Raw genomic sequence first — 14,061 nt, forward strand, 5'->3', positions numbered from 1 at the left:
TATATAAGGCTGTTAAAGGTCGAAATAAAACGATATTATTGTATTAAGTAGTTTATTTTAAAAATCTTTGTTATATAAACCAACACTTTACAACGTCAACTAAGACAATAAAGGGAGATAATATAGATACTAAGAGGCTACTGGTGTAACGGCGGTACAAAAACAACACCATCTTTTGTCAATAGATGGCGCTAGGTGTATCGTATAACAGGGATGCCCATACGACCCGCGATTACACCAGTAGTCGCAGTCAGTCGCGTTAAGACCTGCCAGTTGAAGCGCATATGCATCTAATTTTGGTATATCCCATAATACTAGACAATATTGAGCAAAATACACCGCAGCTATCATATGTCATTGTGATAAGGCATATTTTCGCTTGACGCTCCGACGCGGGTGAACTATACATAACAAGGTGAAATCGATGAGTGGAAGACCGTTCGAATGCCCAGTTCGGAAAACATGGTAACAAACACACGCGGTGACATGTGACCCATCGCACACGACGCCCGGGACCAACCAGTACCGCCGGGTCAATAATAAACCTATCGATACGAATACCGATTCGATGCCATGTGCGATACAACACTAAAACGAAACACAAGGTGACAATGTCAAACTTTAAACTTCTAAAATAAAGTGTTAATATTTAAAAAAAAAAAACAATATAATATGCCTAAATATACACACCCGTTACAGTATATTTTTAAAATCGTTAATTTTAAACTTAAAAAATCCAATGATTTTAATTTTGTAACAGGTCATTGAAAACATGCCTTTAGAATTTTTCCAACTCGAATATATCTCCCATTTCCGGATACATATGTAAGTATAATAACTATTTATAAATCTACAAAAATCATAAACAAGGTTTTATAAACACTAACGAGACACAGCGATTAACTGTCGCTCATTACGACAATATTCCTTCCAACGACCATTTAGCTTTTTATGCTTCGATACAAGTTCGATTCAAAGTCTAAAAAAATGTTTTCTGTCAAATGCCTACAAACAACGTTCGTAGAGTAATTCGAAGCCATTTTGGTAAAATAATTTATAATTAAAATTTTTTTAATGAAAATTATATAATTTTATCTGGGCTCATTTAGTACTTTGAAATTGAGCATTTTCATATATCCTTTTATAGCTCTGGCGCGTTAACTATCTCAAAAAAAAAAAAACATAAAAATCCACCCGAGAGTACATAGCTGTGTCTCCGAATATAACGCGAAACGCGAACGTCAAAAAAAAAACTCATAAATAAGAAATATTTGGTAACAAACTCCTTATAAGATAAATGAACAGCAAACTGCACGAAACGACTGGTTACAAAAGATGAGCGGACTTGAGTATTTACACATTGTTAAAATTTTACACAATCGATACATCACTAACCCGAATCTACCGCTAAGAAGGAAAGTCCGTGGGATGAGATAGCTTTGACTTTATGAATTTTATAATTACGCTATTCTGAATAAAACAATTTAATAAAACTATACGACTCCAAGAATTACAAGAAAATGTCAAGCGAATGAAACAACTATCGAGTCCAAAATAGCATAATTCTAAAATAGTTGTGAAGAATGAAAAATATCGAAAACAATATACACTCTATAGTTAATTAAAATTAAGTAAAAAAAAACAAACAAAGTTATATACAAGTTTTGTGGTGGGTGGGAGTTAAAAGTTCTGGCCACTTCTAGCAGAGGAAGGACATTTTTGGTCTTAGTCAATAACTTAACTATAAATATTTAGAGAATACATTTTCAATATATTAATGTAACAATACATCGTTAAATCAAATACGCTTAAAGCACATGAGAAATTATAGGTTTTCTCTCGTTTCTCTCAACGAGGATCTACAATTTCACACCTCCACGTCATTCAAATAGAATCGTTAATACGTCGCCGTAAAGTTTAATTTCGATCAATAGATCTGTTACAATCTACGTACAATTATGTATATAAGTACGTTCTCAGACAGGGTGAGGTTATCGTCAAGCTAAGTGGCCGGTGCAGCGGGGGGGCGCGTCGGAGGGGGGGGGGGGCGACGTCGTTACGCTTCGAAGCGCTTCTTGCGCTCGGCGACGACGCCGGCCAGCGGCTTCAGTTCTGCGGACAACCAGCTTATTGTAACAACGACAGCCAATCGTATCATAGAAGGAATATATTTCCTCGGCCATATAATATTACAGAGACAATTCTCAGTTTATTTTTTATCACTGAGTGCTAAATAAACACGACACGAAGTCGCAACGTGCGATGACTTGCTTTTATTTGTTGTTGTCGTATCGGTGATGAAAGAGAACATCGAGAGGCAACCTGCACCTGTCGGCCGGATTTCCGGCATTTAAATGTCCATAAACTGGCAACACTTGTACAACGCGATGGAAGCTTTAAGCCTTAAGACATTTACTGAATTACTTTCAATGATAAGTTCGTGGCCATAAATTCATTATTGAATTTAATAAATATAAACTATTTACAGATTGAAAATATTTAAGTACAGTATTATTTAAGTGTAAGCATACAGTTTCTTTCCCTAATATATATAAAGTGTGTTTATGGTTAGGCACCTGTACGGGGGACAGCTGCAGGTTTCTCGACGTGTCGGTCTTGGAGTACTGCAGGCCGGACCCGCGGGCTCTCGACTCCAGCGAGCTCGACCTTGACGACTTCCCCTATAATACCGAATTTTCATTATAAATAATGACTTTGTTTACAACATAATCAGTAAAAGGTAATTTATTTTGTATATACATGAAATAGAGGGAACATACCCAACAACAAGGAAAACAAAATAATTAATATTAGAATTTTAGTATGGTCTTTCCTCACCTTTATTCACAGTACAATATAACCAATCAATTATATGTGTTATTTATCATAATATAAAAAAACACAGAATACACAAATTATATGTATATGGCATTTTCCTAATAAAAAAACCAAAATGTCTCATGAATTTGAAACAATATATTTAGTGAATGATTAAAAAAAAAGTTATTGCTAATTAAACCACCATGCAAGTAAATACTTCTGTAGAGCACACACGAAAACCCAGTCTCAATATTTATACACAAAAAAACTATAAAAAATTACAAAACCAATTCATGCAACGTATTATTATGAATAAATGTTTACCAAAATGAAGCTAAATATCATTAGTTATAATTTTCATTTCAATGTTATGAAAATAGACAGTTTTGAATTTAGAAAATGGGTGTGTATACAGTTTTAAATTAAATACATCCGTTTATTTTTGTTTCACAATTATTATTTTTTGTTGCATATGACAACACCACTTTTAGCTTCGTCTGCACACACCTGGTGGGATTTTTTCTTTTGTTAAATTTAAAATTTTTAATACTAATTTTACTGTGATTTTGATTGAATTTAGAGACACATCCAACATGTTTTTATTTGTCAGTAGCATTTCAGAATTACCTACAATCTTAATACCTTCTGATTTATTGATAGTCGTGTGCCAGTTGTGTACAAGCCTAAAATGAATATCACAGATCTATTTCGATTAAATATTGCTACCCGAGTCATCAAAATTAACCTAACCTTAAATTGCATTATAATTGTTTCGAGAAAACTTAGGTTTTAAAGGAATTTCGGCTTATTTTGAGTTATCTGTTATTAATCTCTAACAAATGTCTGACATGTTTGTAAATTGACTTATTGATGCATCTTAAACTCTTTATAAAAGTCATATTATTGTATTTAAGACCCCGTCCTTGTAATGCTATTATAAATTCAAGTTTCCATTTGTTTAAATATTTTTTTAAAAGGAAGTAAATTTAAGGGTTTTCCTTGTAAACTGCCTGCATATGTTTTCCCATATTAGGTATGTATTGCTCATGATTTATTAGAAAACTATTATACTTAATAATAGTGTAATGATGACTTTGAATACTGTTTGCAAATTACAAATACTTTTTCCTTGTATGTAAATAAGATCAAGATCTGGTTTGAATGATAACTTAAAACAGCATGGTAATTGGTGCACGCATTATACAGAGACGCAATTTAAATACTTCTGAGAGATCTGCCGGCTAATGTTTTTAGTGACGATATTTTTCACTTAAATCAAGCAAATAAACAAGACAATATTTTTTCTCACACACAACACTGAAAGCGATGTATTATTAAATTATTTACAACGGTACAAATATATGAGGCCTATTCTTTTGACAATTGTTTATATATTCTTCAAATTAATTTATTTAATAATGAGAACAATGTCATGAATAGATGATAAAATGATCCCAAAATAAAATGAAAACGATGAATATCAAAGTTGTGAGTAAACAACACACAACTGTAAAGTGTAGTGTTTTAGGATAGTTTTTAGGCCTTGTGGTCGTTGTTCTGTACCTTATTATATATATATTATAATTAGCAAATGTATTTAATAAATCTGACTTAGGTCTGTAACAGCAAATTTTGTATTGTCTTGTGTTGCATTAATGATTACTATTTAATGTATCACCATTTTTAATTCGTCGTCCTCAAATCTCATTCCCTCACTGGTACATACTGGTGTAGTCAGACTGACAGTTTAAAGATGGGCCTATAAATATTGTAAAATTCTGAGTTCTGTGTAATCCAGTCTATCAAGTGAGAGTGAATCAGGGATGTAAGGGACCATTCATTTATTACGTAAGACTATTTTAGCTTGTTTTTGACGCCCTCCCCCCGTATAATGAGAAAAAATAAGAATAGGCTGACCCCTTCCCCCCCTGTTTAATATTTATTACGTAAGAATCTAAAGGAAAAAATGAATACTCATTTGGTTTATTTTAATGTTTGTTTCAAAGAATAAATTTTTTGAAATGTTTATTCGTAATTTCAAAGGTACTAATAATCTTTATTTTTGTCCGCTCGTTGCCATGGAAATGGAAATAACGTTTTATACCTCTACGCAATACTAATACAAAATAATAACCTATGAATAAAGTAAAATTAATACCTTGTAATTATTCTTTTACATATTTTATTTTTTTTACATTGAAAATGTGATATCCATAACATCCGTGGAATGAATTTGTTTGATAAGTTTTGTAAAGTTGCGGAGTTGTGTAAGTGGAGTGTCGTGTAGTAGTTTTGGGTATTTTGGTGTGGTGTGGTGGAGTGGGGTGGGGTAGAGTGTGAGAGGAGAGTGGTGAGTTACCTGCGGCGGAGTGGCCCTGCCAGGCGGCTGCCAGGCGGCGCAGATGTGCCCACAGCGGCGCCTCCGACCCATGCTGTTAGTGCCCGCCACGTCAACCACGCCAATGCAATACAGTGGACAGACTTACGAACTACTCGTATGTGATCGCGCGAATTGATCGTTTCAATCGAATCGAATTCAACTATGCGAATTTCGATACTATAAATTTGAACTTTTAGTTTTTTAAAACAATTTTTCCAAAGTTTAATTTTGCAGCAATTGTTTACTATGACTTGTGAAATTATGAAAAAAAAAGTTGATTCCAATATATGTACTAATAATTTTATAACAAAATAAACAACTTAATAAAAAAAAACATCGTATATATAAGTTATCAAATCAACAAAGCCAGTTTTCAAGCTCGGCACAGTTCAATTTGTGCGATCAAATCACTCCGAACCCTACGAAAGCGAAGATTTGAGTTTATATACACTGTGCTCGGTATCTGATCTACGTGAGTGCAAGTATTGCTCGTCCCAAATATTCACTGGTGACGTTTGTATGAATGGCAATGAAAATGTTACGTGCTCATGACGTCATGCAAGCGTGGAGCGGTCTACTTTGCTCAGTAGTTTAAGCGGTATTTATAAAAAAGCCTATATAAGCGAGTCCGAGATCTGCGCCAGATTAAGGAAAGCTTTATGTACCGGTGCAGTCTCCTCGATGAGTTGCGCGAGTGTGGAAGCTTCCGCGTTCTTCATTTCATTCGCTTCGGACATTATATGCGCTCGGAGCTGTTTGTTTCTGTAATGTTAAATTTGCTGTGTTAAATAGGAAGGTCTCGTACATGAGAACAGCGTAAGCTATCAGAATATGATGTAATTCGCGGTTTAATGATTGTGATCTTATAGAAACATGAATGAATAAATATTGCAATTAAATGATATTTTGTTTATTTAAGCGAGTGCCGATCCAATATATCCACGCAAAGTGAATGATCCCTACTGATTTTTTCAACATTTTATTTTGTCGTTTAAAATGAAAAAATATTAGCAACCTCTGTGGATCGCTGTGGCAAATGTATCTTAAGTATCGCTTCACTGATTGGTCAACTCTTCAAGTTCTAATTCTTCCCATAATTGCTGACAAATACGAATCAAATATTTATAGACAGAAAGAGTGTGACCTGGCGTCGAGCTGCATGATGTGGTTGTGCGCGTGCGCGAGCTGCGCGCTGGCCGCCGACAGCCGCTCCTCCAGCGCCGCCGACTCCACGCACTTCACGGAGTACTTCTCCGACAGCGACAGGATCTCACGTCTGATCTCCTCCATTTCTTGTCTGTAATCGCGAGCGTCACCACTGAGAATACCGAACTGAAGCGTCAACTTCACGACGTCTAAACGATCGGGAGAACGGTACTCGTTCGAAAGTATCGAGTCGGAGCGACCGGCGGGCGGAACGTACTGGTGGCGCGAGCTGAGCTGGCCGAGGTCGGGCGCGCCGCGCGACAGGAACTCGGCCTTGAACTTGTCCACCTCGCGCCGCACCTCGCTCTCGTGCGCCTTGCGCATCGCGTCCAGCGCCGCCAGCGTCGCGCGGGTCTCCTCCGCCAGCGCCTGCTCCTTCTCGAGTCTGCAAACGCCCAATCATGTACCAACTTTTCTCTCGATCGCGAACGATCGCGCGAGGGAGCCGTCGCCCCGCAGAGAAACCGACCTGAGCTGCTCCCTCTCGGCGCGGTGCTTGTCCTCCATCTCGCGCACGATGCGCCGATGCGAGCTCTCCATGGCGAGCAGGCCCTTCTCGCACAGCGCACGAAGCTGCTCGATCTCCTGCTGGTATCGCGCGCGCAGGCTGTCGCCGTGAGTGTCCGCCGCCACCGCACTCTGCAATGTAAGTCGCCGTCAGGACGAGTGCCAGGGGACAACGATAAAAGCTCACTCGGACCACTCGTCAGCGCCCAATACTACCTGGTACGCGGCGCGGAGACTGTCCAGCTGCACCGAGTACTCGGAGTCGAGCGCGGCGAGGCGGCGCTGCAGCGTGCGCGCGCGCTCCCTCAGCGCGGCGCGCTCGCGCTCGTGCTGCGCCTGCAGCTGCGCGCGCGCACGCCGTGCCGCCGCCAGCGCCGCCGCCTGCTGCGCCAGCGCGCACTCGCCGCGCGCGCGCTCCGCCGTGAGGCGCTCCAGCGCGTCCTGCAGGCGCGCGCACTGCGGGCACTGCAGCGCCTCGACGCGGCGCCGCAGCGCCTCCATGCGGCGCCCCACGTCGGCGCCCCCCGCGCCGCCCGCCTCGTCTTCGTCCGCGGCCTCGTCGCCCGCGAGCCGCCTCTGCGCGGCCGCGACGGCCGCCTCCACCCGCTCGAGGCTCTCGCCGATCTTCATCGAGTCTTCACTGTTGCCCGAACAGTCACTGGAGAAGAGCGCTCGGCACTCGGTCGAGAAGTGCTGGAACAGGTAGACGAACTCCGCCTCGAGCGCGGGGTCCGTCTCCAGCGAGGAGATGGCGTCGTCGGCCCGACGGAGCGCATCGCTCGGCTCGGAGGCGCGGTAGGTGCCCTCGACGACGGCGACGCGCGCGTCCACCAGCGCCTTCTGCGCGAGGACGTCGGCCAGCTGCTGCAGTAGCGCGCGGCTGTCGAGTCCCGGGGAGCCCTCCTTGCGGCGGTCGGCGGCGAGGCACTCGCGGTAGCGGGCGGCGATGTCCCGCACGGCGGCGTCCATCTCGCAGCGCAGGTGGTCGTGCGCGGCCTGCCACCACAGCTCCAGGTCGGCGCGCTGCTGCGCGGACAGCGTGAGGCGGGCGCGGCGGGCGGCGTCCAGGCGGCCCTCGCACAGCTGCGCGGCGCGGGCCAGCGCGCGCGCCACCTCGGCCTGCACCAGCTCGGCGCCCAGCGCGTCCCGCGCCGCCGCCCACGCCTCGCGCACGCGCGCCGCCTCGGCGTTGGAGCGCTGCTGTTCGAAATCAGCGTCAGCGGGCGCGGCGTAGCTGAGCGTCTCGCTGGCGAGCGCGGAGCACAGCTCGGTCAGTTTCTCCGACTTGTATTTGTCGACGGCCTCGGCGACCTCCCTCTGCGAGGCCTTCAGCGCCTCGAGGTCCGCGCTTTCGATGATGACCTCCGATCTCCTCGACTCGGAATCGCGGCTGCTCGCTATGACGTCGATCTTTCGGGAGAGTATCCTCGCGAGGTAGTCGAGGGAGCTCTTGGTGGCGGACGAGACTCTTCCGCCGTCGCCGTTTATCTTAGACTTAAGGTTATCGATTAGTTGACTAGTTTCGTTTATTTCAGACTTTATTAATCTAGCGAAGAATCTACTCCCGTTCGATGATTCCAGAGCCTCTTGTATTCGGCCCACTAGGATCGCTTCGTAGGCTAGCTTCTCTGCTAGAATTTCTAAGCTCTTTCTCTGTGTCAGCTCTCCGGCTTCGTAGAGCGCTGCCTTCTTTTTAGATATCTCTAGTAGTTTCGTTCTCAACTGTTCCTCGAGTTGAACGACTACCTGGGCCACGTTATCGTTGACATCTTCCCCGGCCTGTTGGCGCTCAGAGGAGTCTATGATGCACTTGTCGAAACATTCCTGTAATCTTTTGCTGACATCCATCAAGCATTTTTCCATCGATTTAATGCTGTATTTCTTTTCAACGCTCGGGGAAGGCGATCGCCTTGACTTAGCCGCTCGCATCGCACTCATTTGGCACAAGCATTCGTTAACTTTATTTCTCGAATGTATAACGACGTTTTCAAGACTCTGAAGTCTGTCTAAGAGATGTCTCTGAGATTGTGTGCCCACCGTTGAACTCTCCGGACTATCATTACTCAAGGGACTCTCGGTCGACCTCGTTATTGGACTTAACGACTGGGTGATGGATTCGCATGAATTCGTTACATCTCGGCGATGTTCTAAAGCAGAAGCCACTTTGGTTTCAAGTGAACTTAGTCGGACTAGCATTTTCATGGGTTCTGAGCTCGTAGCACTGTCTAAGGACTTTCTTCGTAATCTTGCAGCTAATCTTTTCATCCTTTTTTCGTCTGTGACACTATCCGTTTTGGATACTTTTTCTTTGGCTGGCGACGCGCTTTTTGAAGGTGAGTTAATGGTGGGTACAGGTTCTCCTGTTTCTAACATTGTGATTTTATTTTCTAATTCCGTTAATTTCTCCTCTACTTCTTTACCCAATGTAAACGATTCTCTGCCCTTTAAAGATAAACTACGTCGTTTTTCTCTGGACTCAGTTTTTTGTATTTTATGTTTTAAAGTCCGAACTTGCTTATCCGAAGCTGTAAGTTTTTGAGTTAAATCTAATATACGAGCCGCCAATAAATCTATTTCGGATCTGCTGCATTGCTCTCTTAGCTTCATTTCATTTCTCAATTTCATATTGGTTACCTCCAGCTCATCATACATGTTATGTGATTCCCGGAGTTCTCTTTTCATGGTTTTGATTTCTTGGATTGCCATTAAGAATCTGTTCCTTAATTCTGCATATTCTTCGATCAGTCTATTTTTCTCCAAAGACTCGAGATTTAAGTCTTGATTAATGTTACTGAGATCACTGAGTGATCCGATGCTTTTTCTTTTTTCTCTTGTCGGTGATTCTGCTATAATTTTACCTTCCAACTCTCTTATTCTAAGATAAAGATGATCATTTTCTTTAATATTCTTTAATAGCCTTTCATTGAGTTCGTTCAACTCTTTTTGTAACTGTTTTATTGTCTCCTGTGCTGTCGCCAATTGACTTGTCAATAACTCACAATGCTCAGTTGATTCTTTTAAAAAGTTTTGTGTCTCTGTTAACTTGTTTTCCCACATCGTTTTGTCTTGATTGTACATTTGTTTTATTGCATCCAAATTCTCAGCTTCCTTCGTCCTGACAGATAATTCTTCTTCTTTCTTTTGTAATGTTATAACCAACTCTTCCATTTTCTTTTCTCTTAACGCGGCATCTGCCTTTAGTTTACGTAGTCTCGCTAATTCCGATTCTGCAGCGTTAACATCATTCAATGCTAATTTTAATTGCTTTCGCAAGTCTTCGATTTCGATCGTTTGTTTGTCGATAGTTGAAATGTAGCTACGTTTTCTGGGTTCATTTGGTTTATCGTTTTCGTCAACCTCATCAATAGGGAGGTCTTTTTCTTTGGTAGCATCTATTTCATCTTTATCGGCTTTGTCGCTTTTAGGTTGTGTTTGCTGGCAACCTCTGGCGCGTACCTTTTCTTTGACTTTGGATATTGGAGTTCGATTAAGTATAGGTGATGGCGGAGGCTGAGAGCCAACATCTCCCCAATCTGCACTATCTCTGCGTCCTCCTTCGGATGCTGTTCTGTATTCTTCGTCCGAGGAGAATGGCCCTGACTTCGCCGTATTTGGAGTTATGGGTGTAATCGGAGATGTTGATGATTCAGAAGTCTGATCAACTGCGTCTTCACGCAATATTAGAGAAAGTGGCCCAGAATCTGGTAATCCAGCCGTCCTTCGCATGGCAGAGACCCAATTAGCTCTGATTCCTGCTGTAACCGCTGACAAAACGATGTGTTTTCCATCCCAAGTCTACAAATACAACATATAGTATGATAAGTTACTGCTAATTTCTAATTAATATAATATGAATTGACTAAAAACATAAAATAACATAAATTTAGATTGTTTTTTTTTCAAGTTACCTCAGTTTCAAACGCGTAGCCGTTGGTGGAAGCAGATGATGGTAGCTCCACGACCCTCGAAATACCGCTAAGATCTATAACCCCATCCATCAGGCCTCTATGTTCTGCGTGGGGATCTCGGAAGTATAATAAGGCAGCTCCTCGTAAGACGAACCAATGTCTAGACCAACCACCAGCTCCTCTTCGTTGAAGCCACCCAGCTCTTGCGTGCAGAAGCCTTTCAGCTGGTAGTTCTACTCTGCCTCCTTCGGTGGTCTCCGTTGTCTCTACTGTATCTGTAGGTTCGCTTCCTTCGCTCGCTGAACTAGTGATTCCTTCATCAGGAGGTGGACCACCATCCGGTGAACCTCTTGCCTAAAAAAGTTTAAAAGGTATCTATTAAAAAAGTTGTAGATATTCTAATATCTATCTTATATGCATATAATTTCATAACGAATATATATGAATAATTACTTTAGCTGCAACAGCTATTATGGTATTAATAGGTTTAAAATTAAATAGACGCTTTAAGAAATACTTACTGGTAATCTGTCTGGTGGCGGTAGTCTCGTAGGTCTTTCGAGTGTAGGTGGGAGCGCGCGGCGAGAGCGCGGTCTAGTTAGTGATGCAGCAATATCGCGTAATTGTTCATCATACTGTTGATGCTGTTGCTGCAGTAACGGTGATCGTACTGCATTGGCTGCAAAGATATATTGAGATACAATAAGAACACTTCGTACCTTAATTAGCTTTTGTTTGCGTTTTTTGTATTCTTTATAAAAGGCATACCTTCATCAGTGGAAGGAGTCGTCGCAGGTTCAGGCCACGTATCCCGGCGGCGTGAGCGAGCCTTCTCCTCGCCGTTGATCTTGTCTCGTGTCGGTGGTGACGCAGATGACACTGGTTGGTCGTTGTACACTGGAACAAACCTCATCAACATCAATATAAGAGGAATAGTTGTAACAAAAATCACGTGGTTAACATTTTTTATTATCGCCCACTTTGTTATTCAACCAAATTTTCGTATGATGTCTGAAGAGAGAGTGAGCAAGTATTATAACATAAGATAAGTATACATATATCTATATAACAAGCGATATAACGATAGGATAATACATAACCAATTATCTACCAACTGGCCTATTTTCGTACTTGCCTTCCTCACTATGAGGAATGAGTTAAATTTAATAATGGATATTTTTATAGATATTATGTGATGACGATGACGTCGTATGATTGACATAGGCCAGGTCGATAATTCTCAAGGGAGACTATGATATTGCAGCAGGCCATATAATAGTGACCAAGTGAGAGTTCAAATACAAGTGTTCTCTCATAATCCGATGGGACAGCACAACCGACATGACTGAGAAGACGCGAGATTCTGTCATTACCTCCTGATTTCCAAGATAGGAAAATATATTAACACTTCCAGACTTCAGGCTGCTACTGACAATCCTTTGACATTGACCCTATTAACTTTTATTACGCGACCCGGCACAGCCCAAAGATTTATAAGGATGTAATGGCTACCAGAGCAACGAGGCAATAGATAGGTCCATAAAGAACATTTTCTTGATAAAAGTAAAATATCTTTATTGATGAAAATAAGTTAAAATGTAAAGAATTTATTATCAGGGCAAAATTAAATGAAGTATAGTTTCATATAAATCCTTTTTTTGTTTTAAAATATGAAGAGATGATAGATATCAAGGGTAAAGAAACTTTAAATTACCTAGACCGACGCAAACAGGATATTTGACCTTAAGAATTTTCCAGCATATTTTTACTCATTTAAATTGACTTGTGAGTTTTATTATTTTATCGATAAGACTTTCATTCCAGGGGCTTAAAATAATAATCAATGTGTAATAAATCGCCTTGTCATTACATATTGCCTGAGGCTTATATCATTTTCGATGAGAGACCAGATATTTTAACGCAGACAGAGTTACCACTTGAAGGAAGGTTGTCGCTGCGTTGGGGCAACATCGGCCGGGCATCGAATCGAGATAATTGATGGAATCCCGCAACGACCAGATCGCGTGCCAAGGTCGCAAGAGAAAAAAATAAAGATATGCGCCCTTACAGACGATTATTTACGAGCAAAGGAACCATCACACAGACCGCAATATCTCTAAATTTTTAAAATGTGTGCAGAACTATACATTTATATTAAAATCGTGGATTTCACAAATACGAAACTTATTGTTAAAAAACTATTTAACATGAAAATTCAGCTGGAGGAACAGAAACGACAAATTTGTTATAAAATTTAAAAAGTACGTATTTGATAAAGAAACTTTATTATTTATCGTACATTTTTTTCATTTACGGTATATAATAATTATCCCTAACGATTGTGTCAGGTCCTTTACGGGGCTATTGTAACAGACCACGACTCTGGCGATCAAATAATATAAATGAACGTGTCATTATGCGAAATTGTGGAGCCGCTCCGTCGAAACATTTAACTTGATGCGCACGCGATTATTCTCGACAAAAAAAAAACAATTTATCCTTCAAAGAGCGTAAAATTTTATAAAATATAGCAATTGTAGTTAATACACCCACTTAATATACTATAAATAAAATAAAATAACACGAGACAAAGACAGAAATATCACAATAATGTCGCTTGAAATGATAAAATTAATTATTGATTTCATTAAGTTTAACTAATTCACATTATTTCGGCCAAAGCTTTTATAGTTTGTATATATATAGTGTAGGTGGGCAAATAGGTAACCTGATGGTAATAGGTCACTACTGCTCGGAAATATAAACTATTCCGTATACCAATGTGCCAGAAACTTTTAAAGTTACACTGGCTCACTTGTCTTTCAAGCCGGTATACAACAATAATGATAATTGATGTTTGATGTTTGGCGGTAGAATATCTGATGAGTGGATGGTACCACCTAGGACGGGCTTGTCCAAAGTAAAAAGTAAGTATATATCCCCTTATACCTATATATATAAAATATTAATTTCTAAATGCAGATAAAACATTTAACCCTTTTTAAGTCAGCAGTCAGATGATAACCAAATTGGCCCCATTTCCTATTTAAATGGACAACACTCCTAGAGGCGATATTAATCGACAAAACAAACAAAATGGCGTCAACGCGTTCGCGCGCTTTGTCGGCGCTCGCACAGATATGTTCCCATTTATACCCCTTTATAGAGACATATTATTATCTGTGGAACTTGTAAATCATCATTAAGAGTGGAGCTGTAAATGCTTGCGTTTATAGTTCT

The 14,061-nt window shown here is 40.9% G+C and overlaps 1 protein-coding gene across 3 annotated transcripts in view; it reads right to left on the reverse strand.

Annotated features, from left to right (window-relative positions):
• Positions 1-44: 44 nt before the first annotated feature.
• The window catches only part of LOC125064988 (protein outspread), a 233,056-nt gene continuing 219,039 nt past the window's right edge, over positions 45-14,061 (reverse strand). For 2 of the 3 annotated variants that reach the window (XM_047672363.1, XM_047672362.1), the window contains exons 7-17: positions 11,590-11,718; positions 11,343-11,500; positions 10,822-11,175; positions 7,130-10,708; positions 6,876-7,045; positions 6,624-6,791; positions 6,345-6,497; positions 5,866-5,962; positions 5,180-5,252; positions 2,577-2,681; positions 45-2,112 (exon numbers count right to left, since the gene is read on the reverse strand). In XM_047672363.1, the coding sequence (XP_047528319.1) occupies positions 2,057-2,112; positions 2,577-2,681; positions 5,180-5,252; positions 5,866-5,962; positions 6,345-6,497; positions 6,624-6,791; positions 6,876-7,045; positions 7,130-10,708; positions 10,822-11,175; positions 11,343-11,500; positions 11,590-11,718 (5,042 nt within the window). In that variant the 3' untranslated portion in view covers positions 45-2,056. The remainder of the gene's footprint in view (positions 2,113-2,576; positions 2,682-5,179; positions 5,253-5,865; positions 5,963-6,344; positions 6,498-6,623; positions 6,792-6,875; positions 7,046-7,129; positions 10,709-10,821; positions 11,176-11,342; positions 11,501-11,589; positions 11,719-14,061) is intronic. The other variant, XM_047672364.1, reaches the window with a different exon arrangement.

This window comes from Vanessa atalanta, chromosome 6 (assembly GCF_905147765.1).
Source record: "Vanessa atalanta chromosome 6, ilVanAtal1.2, whole genome shotgun sequence".
Lineage (NCBI taxonomy): Eukaryota > Metazoa > Arthropoda > Insecta > Lepidoptera > Nymphalidae > Vanessa > Vanessa atalanta.